Source organism: Gouania willdenowi, chromosome 1 (genome assembly GCF_900634775.1).
Source record: "Gouania willdenowi chromosome 1, fGouWil2.1, whole genome shotgun sequence".
NCBI classification, from domain to species: Eukaryota; Metazoa; Chordata; class Actinopteri; order Blenniiformes; family Gobiesocidae; genus Gouania; species Gouania willdenowi.
The window spans coordinates 8,600,512-8,615,731 of NC_041044.1; the positions used below are offsets into that span (position 1 = coordinate 8,600,512).

Here is a 15,220-nt window from a genome sequence, read left to right on the forward strand (position 1 = left end):
TCCTGTCAGTCATTGATTCAGCCATCATGCAGTGAAACCAGACAGCTGATCCATCTATTAACGTGATGATATTAACATGAGCCTCAAAAGGAAAGGAAAAGAGGGGTGAGGTTTAAATAGGAAAAGGAGACTTCTAGATTCCTCCACCACACCACAAAAAATGTCTTTCTAAAGAGCCATTATCGTTACAAGGCTAGACCACTGTAGCCAGCAAATACTGCTTTTTAAGCTTCCATAAAGGACGCTGCTTTTACACTAATATTTGCTTGTGCTAGTCATTTCACTTAGTGTAACTTTTGTAAAAGGAATCACCATTTATTCTCCACCAAACAGACAAATCTTTACCTAACACGATGCATCTGTTTATTCCAAAAGGATGATTCAGACAGTTTTATTTACTGTGTAATACGTTCTTACAGCAGAGCATTTTGTTCACTCCAATACTTCAGTAAACTAATTCAAACACAAGCATTTTGGCTGATTTTAGTAAGTACTTAATAAAAGCCAAACTTCAGGTTTCAGTTCAGTGCTGCCATATTAGCCGTCAGGGCCCCCAAACACTCCGCCCCCTCCCCCACATGCTACGATACTTTGTAAGTTTCATTTCAGTTTTCCTGAATAGTTTTTTTCCAGATGGAAAATCCAGACATAAAGTGTGAGAATGCCGATATTAGAGGTGGGACAATACACAGAGTTTAGACGATACGATATGAAAGACGATAATGGGCTCACGAATAATGCAGTATTTTTGAAAAAGAAGGAGGACAGAAAAAAATGTCAGTTGGAAAAATATCTATGCTTTTATTTATTTTGACTTAAACTCTCGACGTACTCACATACTTACTCTGGGTGTGATGTTTTCAACTCAATAGGAATATTGGAGAAAAAAAACCTAAAACCACCCCTCAACAACACATCTTGTGACATTTTATTATCACAATATCTTGTCGCACAATAAATGGAAAATTGTTGCCTGAGCTCAGGGTTGGCACATCACAGAAAGCCGCCCCCCAAAAACAGCTCAGCATATCGATACATTAAAAACAAACTAAAATATAGGCCACTAAATCTATTATTTCAGCGGTACTGGAAATGTTCTTTGCAATGCAAGCATGTTCTCTTGGTTTTCTCTCTTTATGGCTATAATCCAGATTAGATGAAACTGAAAGTTTTTTTTTTTTAATCCTTCTGACGATTTGTACCGCCAAACGCCAAACATGATATTATCATTTTGCTGACACAAGTAAACATAATTAGTCTTTCTCTGATATCACATGGGCAAATGCCACTGGAGCATGTGGACGTCTCTCCGTCCAATATGGCAGATAAACAGAGTTGCGTAACATAATTAAGATATTTTTTTCATCGTTGTTTTCTTCTTATTATTACTGCCTGTACTTCATTTTGTTATTACTTATTAATCTTTGCAAACAAATGGAGATGTATATATTTGTGTGTATATTTCATTTATTATAATAGCTAGTTTTAAACTCAAGGGGATCAACATCTGCGTGTGCCGAAGTAAGCATTATTTTTGTACGTTTTCCTTCATTTTGGTGTCATTTACATTTTAGTAAAAGTAAAGTTTCATTTGATTATTGGAAAGTTTAACATTACAATTGACGTGAGGAGATGGAAGCAGGCTATATTCACATCACAAGCCACACTGTGGTACAATTAAGTAAATATGACCAAAAACATGAATGCAAATGTGATTTTATGACGATATAAAAATCAGCTCATATATGTGGTGTGTGTAAGGTTGCATTAATATAAAAGCCAATGTATAAACTTATATTGATGACAAAAGTCAATGATATTTTTTTGCTTTAAGGGTTGCAAAACCTGTAAAATTCCTGCTTAAATTTATCAGCCAAAGCACAGGCAGTCCTTGGTTCTCCATGAGCTGCAGTTTATGCTTACATCATCTGTTTAATTCATGCGTCATAATTAGTGGCCCATATAACTCCAGCTGACTGGTCACATCCATTTCTATTAGTACAGCTGTACAAGGTCAATGTTATACACACTGAACATTATTTCACTCTCACCCTCATGTTGCTGCAGATCTGCACTCCACATTTCATGATCCACTTTTTAAAGACAACGTTATCTGGATGATTAAATCCTTCACATTGAGCGTTGTCGTCCTGTTTTATTATTCCTAAAGCACACCGATGAGCATTCTGGAGTTTTTAAATGTAAACCTTCAACAGAAATCCATGTTTTGCCAGCACGTTAATGCAATGACCACAAACGTGTCAGGGCTGAGGTGTTGAGCTTACATGGCCTATTGATTGTTTGGAGCACTCTCCAGCATGTTGTCTCACTGCCTGGGAAGCTGAAGTGAATCAGTCTGAAGGCCTGTGTGCACTGTACAGTTCAGCCTCTCTGATATCGGAGAAGTTACTTAAACCCACTTTTTTTTTATTGGAACAATAAATTAGAAAAGTCATTGTGCCTTTATTAGAAAGCAAGTGCTCTAATAGATAAACTGTAAACAATTTGTTTCTGTCTCCATTAGCCATTATGTCTAAAAGCGAGACCCTCGACCTCCCATCTCTTAACCCCCCCACCTCTGTTAGGGTTAATTAGGTATTGATTTGATCATGCTCAGGCAAGGGGCCCTGCTCGAAAGGCTTTGGTCACACTAAATTATTAATGCTCATGCAGCACTAAATATAGCTTATGTCCAATGGTCACAAGAAAACCAAACCTGGTTTCCTCCACGCGGCCTCTCTGCTTCCGTCTTTTCCTGCGCTCCCTGCTCATTTTCAGATTGATTGCACTGCTTCCGTCAGTGTCGAGTTCCTTTCTGTGGCAGTTACCAATGGGAGGGATGCTTTTATTCCTCGTGCTTACATGTGTATGTGCTTTGATTTGACAAGCACACCCTGAATGAATTTTTGAGCAGCTCAGCTGCTCTCAACAGACAGCAGAGCTGGGATGTTGTTTTTCCTTTAATGTTTTAGAGCAGCACTCTAGGATTTCCCTGATGCCATGTTCACACTGAGAGGGAGAAGTCAAACGTTTCCTGGTAATTTAATTTATTGAAAGCTTTACTAACACACAAAATACACAACACATTCTCTTTATCAGTTCAATCATTATGATCATGGGTTTAGGGGTTTTTGTTATCCATCCATCCATCCATCCATCCATCCTTCCTTCCTTCCATTCATCCATCATCCATCCTCCCATCCATCATCCATCCATCATCCTTCCTTCCATCCATCATCCATCCATCATCCTTCCTTCCATCCATCATCCATCCATCCTTCCATTCATCCATCATCCATCCTCCCATCCATCATCCATCCATCCTTCCATTCATCCATCATCCATCCTCCCATCTATCATCCATCCATCATCCATCCATCCTTCCTTCCATCCATCATCCATCATCCTTCCATCCATCATCCATCCATCCATCCTTCCTTCCATCCATCATCCATCCATCCTTCCATTCATCCATCATCCATCCTCCCATCCATCATCCATCATCCATCCATCATCCATCCATCCATCCATCCATCCATCCTTCCTTCCATTCATCCATCATCCATCCATCCATGCATCCTTCCACCCATCATCCATCCCTCCAACCATCCATCCATCCATCCTGATATAAGCCTTTCTTTCAGTTGAATTCTGTTCAGTTGACAGTAATGCTTGTATTGACAGTTATTAGTTGTGTTATTGCTTTTATCTTTGTAAAATCCTTCCAACTCAACTGTTCAACATAACTCATTATGTTCTGAACCTTCATGACCATCTTTACTTGACGTTCAACGGTCCAAAATGACATCTTTTGTAGGTTCTTTGTGTGAGTTGTTTTTAAAAAGCAAATGTACATGAAACGTCGAATCATGTGGAGAATCAAAGGATTTGTCAGGCGTGTTGTTGAGTTGGTCAGAAGTTTGATCTGTATTTTCTGGTGCACATGGATTAGCTTGATGTCTTGTGATTTTTGTCATGGATGTATTTTGGTGTGTTTTTTTGTGTGTGTGTGTGTGACTCTCTTAAGTTAGTGTCATGCTGCTCTTGGCTGTGCTGCTGGATTCTGTGAAGTGAAATGAAGTGACACAATGGTGGTTCCAGAGATTGGGGGCAGTTATGTGCATGTGGGCGTATGCACGTGTGTGTATGTGTGTGCTTATATGTGTGCATGTGGAAGAGGGAAAAAGTGTATTTTTGCATAACAGTCGGAATCCCAGATGCCATAATACTGTATGTGTGTATGGCCTCTCTCTCTCTCTCCCTCTACCATGTCATGTGTGAATGCTTTTGGGCCCAGTGTGTTCACTAACTGACCTACATTTCTGGAGCTTTTTGCCTGTGGCTCAGGAGACTTTGTCACTGTTATCTCATCTAGCCAATCACATCTCCTAATCTCATTTGTCCAATCATATCCCGGATCTCATCTGTCCAATCCCAGATTTGGCCTCGCGGGAGAAATTATCATCTACTTTTTTTGTTTGGTTATATATGACATAAGGCTGAAGAATGAGCGTGCCTATTAATGATGAAAACTCTCGCCATCTTTTGGTGTGAATAACAGAGCAGCCAATGGAACGTTGACTTCCACAGCTGATTTCTCATGCCGCTGCCTTGCAATAACTGAAATTATCCTCCATGACTTGAAAGGAGAGCTGCATGTGTACGTCTGTGCCTACTGGTGGCTGGAGAGGAAGAAAAAAATTTGAGGCTTTTGAAAATTCTTTGAAGCTTTTGGTTATTTGTTATCAAAGCTGCCTTTGTTGGCCACATGAATCTTGCATGTGGAGGTTTAGGAGACTTGTGATGTGTACGTGTGCTGGTGTTTTTCCACTGAATGCATTGCAGTCCAAATTTAGAAAGGTGAGAATAAAGGAGGGAGTATCATGGAATTGTGACTTAATCTGAATAATTTGAGCATTTTAATTGTGAGAATTTGTTTGTTAGCCATAAATGCATGTATTTAAAGTACATGCTTTACTATTTTAGGTACTTTAGCTACTTTTTCTGTATTAGAAATAAAACCATACCTTGAGCATTAGCAGTCTGCCTTTATTGCACACGATTAGACGTCAACAACGTCTATGGCTAATTTACAAAATATTGACAATGTAATAAATGTGTTTGACGTGACAAAACGATTCTAAATTGCAATTCAACAAGATAGATTACGCTGATCCCGTCCTCGAGCTTGTTTACATTCTCGGGGTGTGCATTGCCATGAATCTAACGTTACGATGAGATTCATGATTTGCATGTCACGATACGATATATCCTGATATATCCCTATCCTAAACAATACAATATACATCGCAATATCAATAATGACAAATTTCACCTTTAAAAGTACAAAATGGTATGAAATACATTTTAATTCATTTCTTTTAAACTTGTAAGAACAAGTAAATGGTAACTAACTGTAATTCAAATACCAATATAAAAAACAAGTGGCGTGTTTATCAAACTGTCAAATTACATTTTTGTCAACTATAACATAATCTGATTCTGTTAAGTTATAATATTCTTTAACAAAAGTCACCACATAAATCTATAAAAGTGCCCAGTATGTTTTATGAAAATGAAGTGCAATCAACTTCCAAACTAAAATCTATTGAGGCGTGATGTAATTTAACAAGGTCTGATGTGGTTCACTTACAGCTAGTGACTGGGTTTATGTGCTATTTATATGTTAGCGTAAATAAATGGTTTATTGGCTAAAACACACTTTTTGGATTGATATGATAATCGCGCTGTGAAATATCCCAATATACCACCAAATTGATTTTTTTCTTACACCCTTAATTCAGACCTAGCTACGTGCTTCTTTACTTAGTCAACTCTAAGAAAAAACTATTTGTTGTTTTTGACAATCAAAAATTTAGCCGAAATGTTTATTTTGTGGTGAGCTAATGATAATAGTTGAAGGTATACAAATGTCATATATAGGGGTGCACCGATAGCAAATTTCTAGCCGATCTCGTTTTTTTTCTCTGAATTTTCACAAGGTTAAAGTTATAATAAAGATCCGTGCAACGTATTCTCATTGTAGCTGCTGTTTTTTGATTCTAAATTGAAGTGTAGAAGTCCCCAGACATTCACCTTTTGCTCTGAAAGCCATGCTAACACTTGCTCACATTCAAATACCATGTGCCCTGCTAACCTTCATGTACCTGCACGCACGCACACACACACGCACGCACACACACACACACACACACACACACGCGCACACACGTTCACATTTGCATGTAAGTATGTCTTTGTGTCTTTGTCTCTGTATCTCTGTCTGCCTCTGTTTTCATTTACTTAGGATAGGATGGGGGTGGAAAGAATAGGGGGTGGGTAAGGTTTAAATTGCAATATGTATTTATGTTTCCCCGTATGGTGTTGCCAAGCAACAGCAGATTGAGGGTATTTACAGTTAATAAAAAGTGAGTGACATTAGCTTGGTGTATTAGAGGTAATGCGCTCATTTGCTTTAAGAGCTGAGAAGAAAGGCAAGTGTATGCATATGTGTGTATACAGGTCTTTAGTGCATATTCTGTGTAAATGCATAATAAACACTAACTGAAGCTTGTCTTTTATACATATTGCAGTATCTTTCTGTATTTCTTGCCTGATGTGTGCTCAGAAAGCTTTTGTTAGGTACCACTCATCTGACTGTATGGTGCTAGTATGTAGGTTATATTAAATGTAAGTCAAGTATCTTTATTAATTGGTATATTAAGTAAAATATTTTCTTGCTTTATTGCCATGATAGTTCAGAATTAATGTCACTCCTGGACTAAAATGAGTTCGACATCCCTGATCCATCTGTTCTGTTCATATCCTAACATTTATTCAGGTTAAATCAGATGTGTTCAAGTTTTTTTGCATTCCACAGTTATCTCCAAAAGCACAAGTCTAAATGGACTTGATTTATATAGCGCCTTATCCCCACACTGAAGCAGTCTCAAAGCGCTTTACATATCAGCTCATTCACCCAATCACTCTCACATTCACACACCAGTGGGACAGGACTGCCATGCAAGGCGCTAGTCGACCACTGGGAGCAACTTCGGGTTCAGTGGGTTCAAGGACACTTCGACACATAGTCAGGTACTGGGATCGAACCCCCAACCTCTCGATCAGAAGACAACCTTCTACCACCTGAGCCACGGTCGCCCGTGGCTAAAACAATAGTTGTTTAAATGACATAATTTTAGCAGAAAAAAATATTAGCTAGCTCTTTAATATGAATTAAAGTTTGGCTTTGAGTGTGTGTTGATGTGTACACAGTGTATTTTTCCATATCATTTATCAAAATTATAACTCACAATAGGTTTGCAATGTAGTTTTAGCTTTAGATAATAGCTGTCATATTGATCATATTGATATATGCTTCAGTTGTGGTGCATTTTTGCAAATAAAACCTTGGAGTGAGATTCAGCGGGATCGACCACATTTTTGTCGTTTAGGCCTACACATAGGCCTGGGCAACATGTTGAGCTTGAAGATATATTGAGTTTTATAATTTGGCAACATATAAAATTGAAATATACCCTATATTGATATACCCTAAAATCAATATACCCTATATTGATGTATTGTTATTTTATAGCTTATTTTGTATTAAATTGCTCGTTTGATGAGTCACTGCTTTTGCGACCTCTCAAAACAGCATCAAAAGCACAGTTAAATGGATTCCTGACTTTTCCCTAAACAAGCCACACTACAGAACTCACTCACACATGCTGTCCCTTAGAGGAGAAAATGCCAAATGTGGCCCATATTTGGGCAGTTGTTTGTTAATAAATGTGCTTGTGTGGCATTTCTTATCAGCATATTTAACCTAGAATTGTCTTTCTGGTCAGACTTTATTGAATTAAAAATTTTGAGATTTGTATTGTATATTGCCATTTAGCATATCCATATCGCACCAGCCATATACCTAAATATAAAAATGTTGCTGGTCAACTGATTTGGTAGATATGGTTCTGATGTCCTGCATCCTAATGATTTTGGGGAGGGTTCTCACCAGCACAGTTGAGCGTAGGGGGCCCCTACACTGTGATTTTGAACCCCCCACATTGAGATGTCGGGCTTTTCTGTAATTTTTTCCTTTTCTAATTGATTGATACATTTGTAATAATTGTTGCACACTTGGACATAAAAGGGACTTCCAGGTGTGCATGGGTTGTTTTCACTGTTTTTAATCTGCATAACTGAGAAACACATACATCAGCTGCACCGTCTCTTTAATACAGGCTCAGTTGCTCCCACCTTCACCTGAGGACCCCTGCCACCATTTAGCTGTCCCCGATGTTGCCTGTGTGCATCCTCCACTTTGTAACCAATAATCACCATCCAATATAAACAGTGTGCTTCTAAACAAAAACTATTTAAATTAGAAAAAAAAAATATTGTCTTTGCTTTTAGTGCAAGGAACACCTCAGAGAATGGAGAACAATGTAAATAACACCCGTTTGTGTGCCTTGGTTTATACCATGACGCCCACCCAAGCACCCGCCCAGGCAAAGTGTCAAGAGGATGTAATTGACGCCCTTGTTTTGTTGACAAATTCTAGAAAAATATTCAACCAATGAAAAAGTCCCATTTCCTCCTCAGCATCCTACAGACCAATGAATGACCAGCAATGATACATAATGCTTTGGGAAAATATTTACAACAAGCAAAATTACTTTAAAGGTCATACCATGGTAGTAATTTACTACTTACTGTAAATGACAAGAAACCACACTAAGTACCACTTACTGTATGTTAAGTAGTATTATTATGATTATTTTATTCACCTATTTTAATTCTGTTTTAGAACTTTGATCATTGAACAAATAGAACTTGAGTCTGTCTATTCTAAACGAGAATGTGTGAAGCTCTCCTCAGCCTCCGGAATACCAACAATATACAGCAGCCGTGCACCCAACACGTGCACATTCAGCACGCACCGCGACACATCCACACCAACACACACACCCAAGTCAGTTCTTACTGCCTCACACACACTCAAACCTACACAACCCTGAACTCAACTAACTGCACAAAGTACCACAAGTAAATACACAAAACACACACCCGAGTGTGTCGTAGCGTGATTAGAGAGAGAGCCAACAGGTCCGGGGCTCACACCGTCAACCGGTCTTAACGGGCGCCGTAATTACTGTTCTTCTGTCGGGTTTTTTGTTCTCTGACTGAGAAATTTGGAGTGTGGAATGAAGCTGTGTGAAATAACCAATTGGCTGAATCTCACTGCAAATGCATGATGGTTGGCAGCTATGAAAAGACAGGGCTGCCAAGTTTCAAAAAATTACAAATGTAAGACTTTACTGACTGCTGTGGTTGGTTAGATTTAGGCACAAGGAGACTGGATTGGTCTGGGATTGGTTATCTCAGTCAATCATTCACTCGAACTACAGAGTATTGAATGGGGAAATATAAGTGTGAGAAAGTGTGGCGTGTGGTGTTAGAATGGGTCAATTTGCGTGACTGTCACACTCAAAGGGTGACGCTTGGCAGCTCTGGAAAAGATATAGAAGCCTTTTTTGGTAGCTAGCAATAAGCAGCTAGCTCTAGCCTTAATAATCAGTTGTTCCGTGCTGAATCATCAATCATTCTTTGTGAAAGAACTTGATGATTGATTATACTTGTGCTATTAAGATAATCAAACTGGAATTTAGCATAGCCTGATATCAAAGACTGTTTTTGTGAGAAGCTAGAACTAAAAGGTTGTGTGTTAGCAAAGTAGTCATTTATAGTCAGAGTGTTGCCTTTGTAACAACAACAGTATACACAGTGTAAGTGTGTGTGTGGGTGTGTATGTGTGTGCTAATGAAATTTTTTGTTTTATTCTTTTTTTTACAGAATACTATTATTTCTGGTTTGGACATTGATGCATTAATTAGCATTAAACATTATATCTTTTTGTTTTTTTCAGGCTTTGAAAGCATCTTGGAAGGCTTGTTTGGGCCAGGACTAGTCAAAGATATCACCCTTTTCCAAGGTAAGTACAAAAATTGATACAACGTGCAGATCCAGATAATAAGAACAAGTGCCCTGGGTGAAATGAGGCAAAGAAAAACTGTATGTGGTTTGATTTGCTCTCTGCGTGGTGCAATGCTTTTTTTAATAGTTTAAAGAGAGCTATTCTGCCACTTTTCAGATTTTGCTTAGGTGCCTAAATAACTTGCAAAGCAGTGGAATAACAGAAAATAATATGCCTATTCTTTAAGGGGCCGTCTTTAATATATGCCAGAAAACTAACGGATGTCACTAAACAACCGTCGAAATGATTTCAAAAGGTCTATTTCACCTTTATCTTTGCTCTAAAAGAGGTTCTAGGGATGCTGGCAAGTGGCTGTGTGTCTGCAAAGACAGCGTGCCAACAGAAAGTGGCCCCCAGCAAAACCAGTCTGTCTGGGGTTGTTTTTTCAGCATCAGCTAATGTTACAGGTCAACACCACCCTGGATTGTATGTGTTGTTTGTGCTTTGCAAAGAGCCCAAGGGCAGAGGTATTGTGTTTGATGATTGTCTGTCCATGCATACGTATGTCTGGATGTCTATATCTGACTGCCGTTCTCATTAATGCAATATCTCCTGAATGCCTTGATGGAGCTCCTTTAAATTCAGCTGACATACATCTAGACTGACTCAAAGATAAAGTAGTTACAGTTTGGTGTTCACGGACAGGACTAAGGTCACTGTGACTCTATGTGGGGCATATTTTTTTCTTCCCATTGGCAAAAGCTAAAAGCCTGAGGCGGAGCATTTTAGGATGACCATTAATGCATTTTGTTTCAATACCTAAAGACAGAGGTGAAAGTAATGGATTACAAGTACTAACGTTACTGTAAAGTAACTGGTTTGGGTGCTTGTGCTTTTTTGAGTATAAATCAGTTATTTGTTACATTTCTACACCCAATCGTTACTATGTCAATTATAATGTTTCAAGCCCTGGGGTGGACACTTGGGTCCCTTCTGTGCGGAATTTGCGTGTTCTCCCCATGCTGTGTGGGTTTCCTCTGGGTTCTCTGGCTTCCTCCCACAATCCAATGACTGTTAGGTTGATTGGAGTCTCTATAGTTCCCGTAGGAGTGTGTGTGAGTGGTTGTCTCTGTGTGTTGTCCTGCGATGGATTGGCGCCCTGTCCAGGGTGAGCCAGGAGATAGGCACCAGCTGACCCCCGCGACCCTAAAAAACAGGAACAAGCGGGTCAGAAAATGGATGGATGGATCATATGTTGTTAGTCGTACCATTTCTGATCAATGCCCTTCTATAACTTAATAGGTTTCTACCTATTATGTTGTTACCCATATGGCACATTTGGTATTGCGCTGCTTTCTTTTTTACTATTTTTTTCCCCACTCTTTTGAAGTTCATAAATGTAGCCATACTTATATATATATAATTTTTTGTGTTATTTTAGATATTTTTTAAAACAACTGTACATTTTGGCTAACCTTTTATTTTATACAGATGTCCTTTGTGGAAAATTTTGTCTCTTCCTTTTCAGTTTATACTGTACATGAGATGTTTACTGTATGCAAGGAAACCGTGGCAAGATGTATTACCAAAAATAAACATGTGGGGTGTAAGTAAGTAGTAACTTTTACTTTCAGTACTATTTAATTAAGCTACTTGCTTGTACTTGTACTTGAGTACTATTTCAATCAAGTAACAGTACTTCTACTTGAGTAGGATATATCAGTACTCTTTACATCTCTGCATGACGGGGTTAATAAAAAAATAAATTAAAAAAACAGTTGCACATGGTTACTATCTGACAAAACACAGAATTTACTATCAAAGCACCACAGTTGAGTACAACTAACTATCTCATTACGGTCTAAACGGAGCTTAACACTTTTGTGTTAAAAAAGAATTGGCTGGTAAATCAAAGTTTTTAGTTACACTATTTCAATAACGTAAGTGCGGTTTTACAGTTACATCTTCTAATCATTTGTTGACATATATAAAAGCAAACAAGGATGAATTCTGCCTTCTGGGATTGTAAAAGTGCTGTGTTACGTTCATTAAGTCAGACAGTCAAGTCATTTATTTATGTGCAAATTTTTTTGTCAAGCATGCCACATGGGGAACCCCAAGACAACATATTCAGCTTCCAAAGCAAAGCGTTTTTTTTTTTTGCAGTGCAGTAACAGATCAAATATGGATGTCATGTAATGAATAGAGAGCACCTAAACAAACAGCCCTCTCTTTTCTTTCAGAAACAAGGTCAACATGGCATCCTGGGATCATGTGAGCCATCCCTCATCAATTTGAGGCATTTTTAGAATATTTCTGACAAAACGACATTAGTTTTAGTAAACACACAAGTACACGTCCTGTACTCTCACATATTCATTCATTTGCCTGTTTCATGGTGGCTGATAGTTACACACACACGTATGCACATATGCCCACCCACGCACTCACACAGTAACCTATAAGTGTGGTAAAATATGCCCATGCTTAGTTTAGGTCATCATCCCTCATTATGGTATTGTTGTGGTGGTTTGATCACGATAAACCTGGAACATTCTCTGTTTCTCAACAATCATACCTGATTAATTCTAGTACTGTGTGTGTGTGTGTGTGTGTGCGTGCGTGTGTGTGTGTGTGTGTGTGTGTGCGTGTGTGTGTGTGTGGGCGTGGAATCTGATCTCTTTCCTTGTTGTATCCATGGCATATTTCTCCTCCATTGTTTATCCAGCCGTCTGATATGGAAAGATCGTTTAGCTCTACGAGCTCTGTTATCTCCTCAATTTTGGTTTACTCGTGAAGCAAAAAGTGTCACTTGTCGTAAAAGTAAAGCAAAAAGTTACAATACTACTGCCAGTGTAGCAAAATTGTTACTAGCAATTTTTATCTAGTAACATATTTAAATTCTACTAGTACTGTTTGTTTACTGGTACAATCAAAATCTCACCTGTTGTACTAAACGACTGTAGTAGAATGCAAATTAAATAGGAGGGATTATAATAGGACCCTATAAAATCTGTTTCATTTTTTTTCCCAAATTTCATTGTATTTTTTTCCAAATTCCATGTTTTCCACATTCATTTTTTTCCAATTCTGTTTATTTTTTTAGAAATAATTTTTTATTTCCTGTGAGGAAACAAAATATATAATAAACAAAAATGTATGTCAAAAGAAAAGTAAGATACATTTAAAAGATAAATATTTGGTTGTAGTGACATGGAATATTCTGACTGCTATTTTTTAATTATTTATATGTCATATAAAGATGTATGAGAACAGCATTATTGTCATCATATTTGTTTTCAGAGATCAGTGGTTTTTTGTTTAAGTTTTGATCAACTTAATTTAAATTAACCTAATTTAAATGATCCTGATGACATCATTCCAGACCATAATCATTAAACAAAAATGAATGGACGCAATGATACATCAGTTATTTCACCACTAGGTGCCAGAATATTTGACAGTATCAGAAGTTATCAATAACCTACGATGTTTCAGACTCTACAATCCCTGGTATCAATGGTCTAGTCCACAACAACAGAACACCTTTATCCACAGATCTGTAGCTCTGATGAGATGTTGTTTAAACACTGAGCAGGTGAAGCTGATTAAAGCTGACTCATGCTTTCACGGAGCGCCGCTGCGCTTGACGAGAAATGAAAGGAGTTTCACAGGCACAGCAAAGTTAAGCAGGCACTGGTCGGCTCTGTGTTTAAGAGTCAGTGATGATTCGCGTAGTTTTTTGGCAGTTTGGGTGGTTTAGTCGGTGTTTAATGCGGACAGGACGGGAGGGGGGAGGGCGGTGCATCTAATGAGCGGTCCCCGGAAATATTTCACTTTAAAAAAAACATCTTTTTCCTCACAATGACGGCGTTTCATCCCAATTTGGTCCATTTCCGCATTCTATTTCTATTTTCATTGGTTGATTTCTTGATTCCATCCGCGATTCCGTTAACGTGAATTTTATAGGGCCCTATTTTAACCAATTCCAGCTCCCTGATTGGTTATATTTTTGAAAGGCAATGGCAAGCTTGAATTTACCTTTCCTCTGCCCTTTTATTAGTATACAAGGCTTACTCTCAGCACTAATGACGCTTTCTGCTTCACTAGTACTACTAGTAGTGACACTTGTTGCTTCAGAATTGATTAAATGTACTTAAACTCTGATACTAGTAGATCTTATGGTTAATATCACATGTATCAATTTTATGCTGAAACAGCTTTACATACTGTAGTCTGCAGCCAAACAAACACTTTACCTTCTACTAAACTACTAACTATCATAACTCAAACCTTCATCAGCCAAAGGTTGCACACAGACTATTGCAGATACAACCTTCTTTCTAGTTTTTTTTTTTGAACATGCATAAGTGCTGGCTCATGGATTATTCACATATTGGATGTATTCAGGCAGTAGGATGTTGTCAGTGTCAAATTACAATTACTAAAAATAGATTATTTCATAATGGAATGTCATACAAGCTCATGCATAGCTCACAGCACAGCCAGTAGAAACAATGGTGTCAAATTACAGGTAACTGCATTACCTCCACAACATGTATGAATATCCATATTTATTCTCTATTATTATTATTATTATTATTATTATTATTATTATTATTATTATTATTATACTGTTTCTGTTTATTATATTGGTTCTAATTCTGATTCTGATTCTAATTCTGATTCACTAGGGCAGACGTGAGTAACTCAAGGCCCGAGACACACTCGAGTGCAGAACAAATGTATCCGGCCCCTTAGATACTATATTATTTATCATTAGTGTTAGCATTAGCCTGCTTGTAGCCAATTTCGATGCGCTCTGTTGATACTACAATTCCCAGAATGCATTGCAGCTGTGCCTCGGTATCTCAATATCAGAGTGTTTGTCCAGTTAAATATTAACCACTAACTAGAGGTTGAGCTAGACTTTTTTGCTGTCTGTGATTTCGACTGATAGGGTCATAAAAATCCCCTTTATTTTTTGAAGTGATAATTTAAATATTCATTATTTGAAATATATACAATATATAAGGCTGAACGAACAATCCACACTGTGCCATCACACATCAAGCAAACATCCATAAAACTTTTTCCCCTTGTGACAAAAAGAAAAAAATTCAACTGACTGTGGCCCTAGTGTCTACATAAGATTAATAAAATTAAACAATTGCACCTAAAATACGAACAGTTCACCTGCTGTGGTGTGAACACCTGTAGCTTTTGATTTGAATTACGTGCCCA

At 37.9% G+C, this 15,220-nt stretch overlaps 1 protein-coding gene across 1 annotated transcript in view; it reads left to right on the forward strand.

Annotated features, from left to right (window-relative positions):
• The window catches only part of lcor (ligand dependent nuclear receptor corepressor), a 116,231-nt gene that overhangs the window by 51,896 nt on the left and 49,115 nt on the right, over window positions 1–15,220 (forward strand). Inside the window, exon 2 of the mRNA XM_028447823.1 lies at window positions 9,929–9,994. Within this exon, the coding sequence (XP_028303624.1) occupies window positions 9,929–9,994 (66 nt within the window). The remainder of the gene's footprint in view (window positions 1–9,928; window positions 9,995–15,220) is intronic.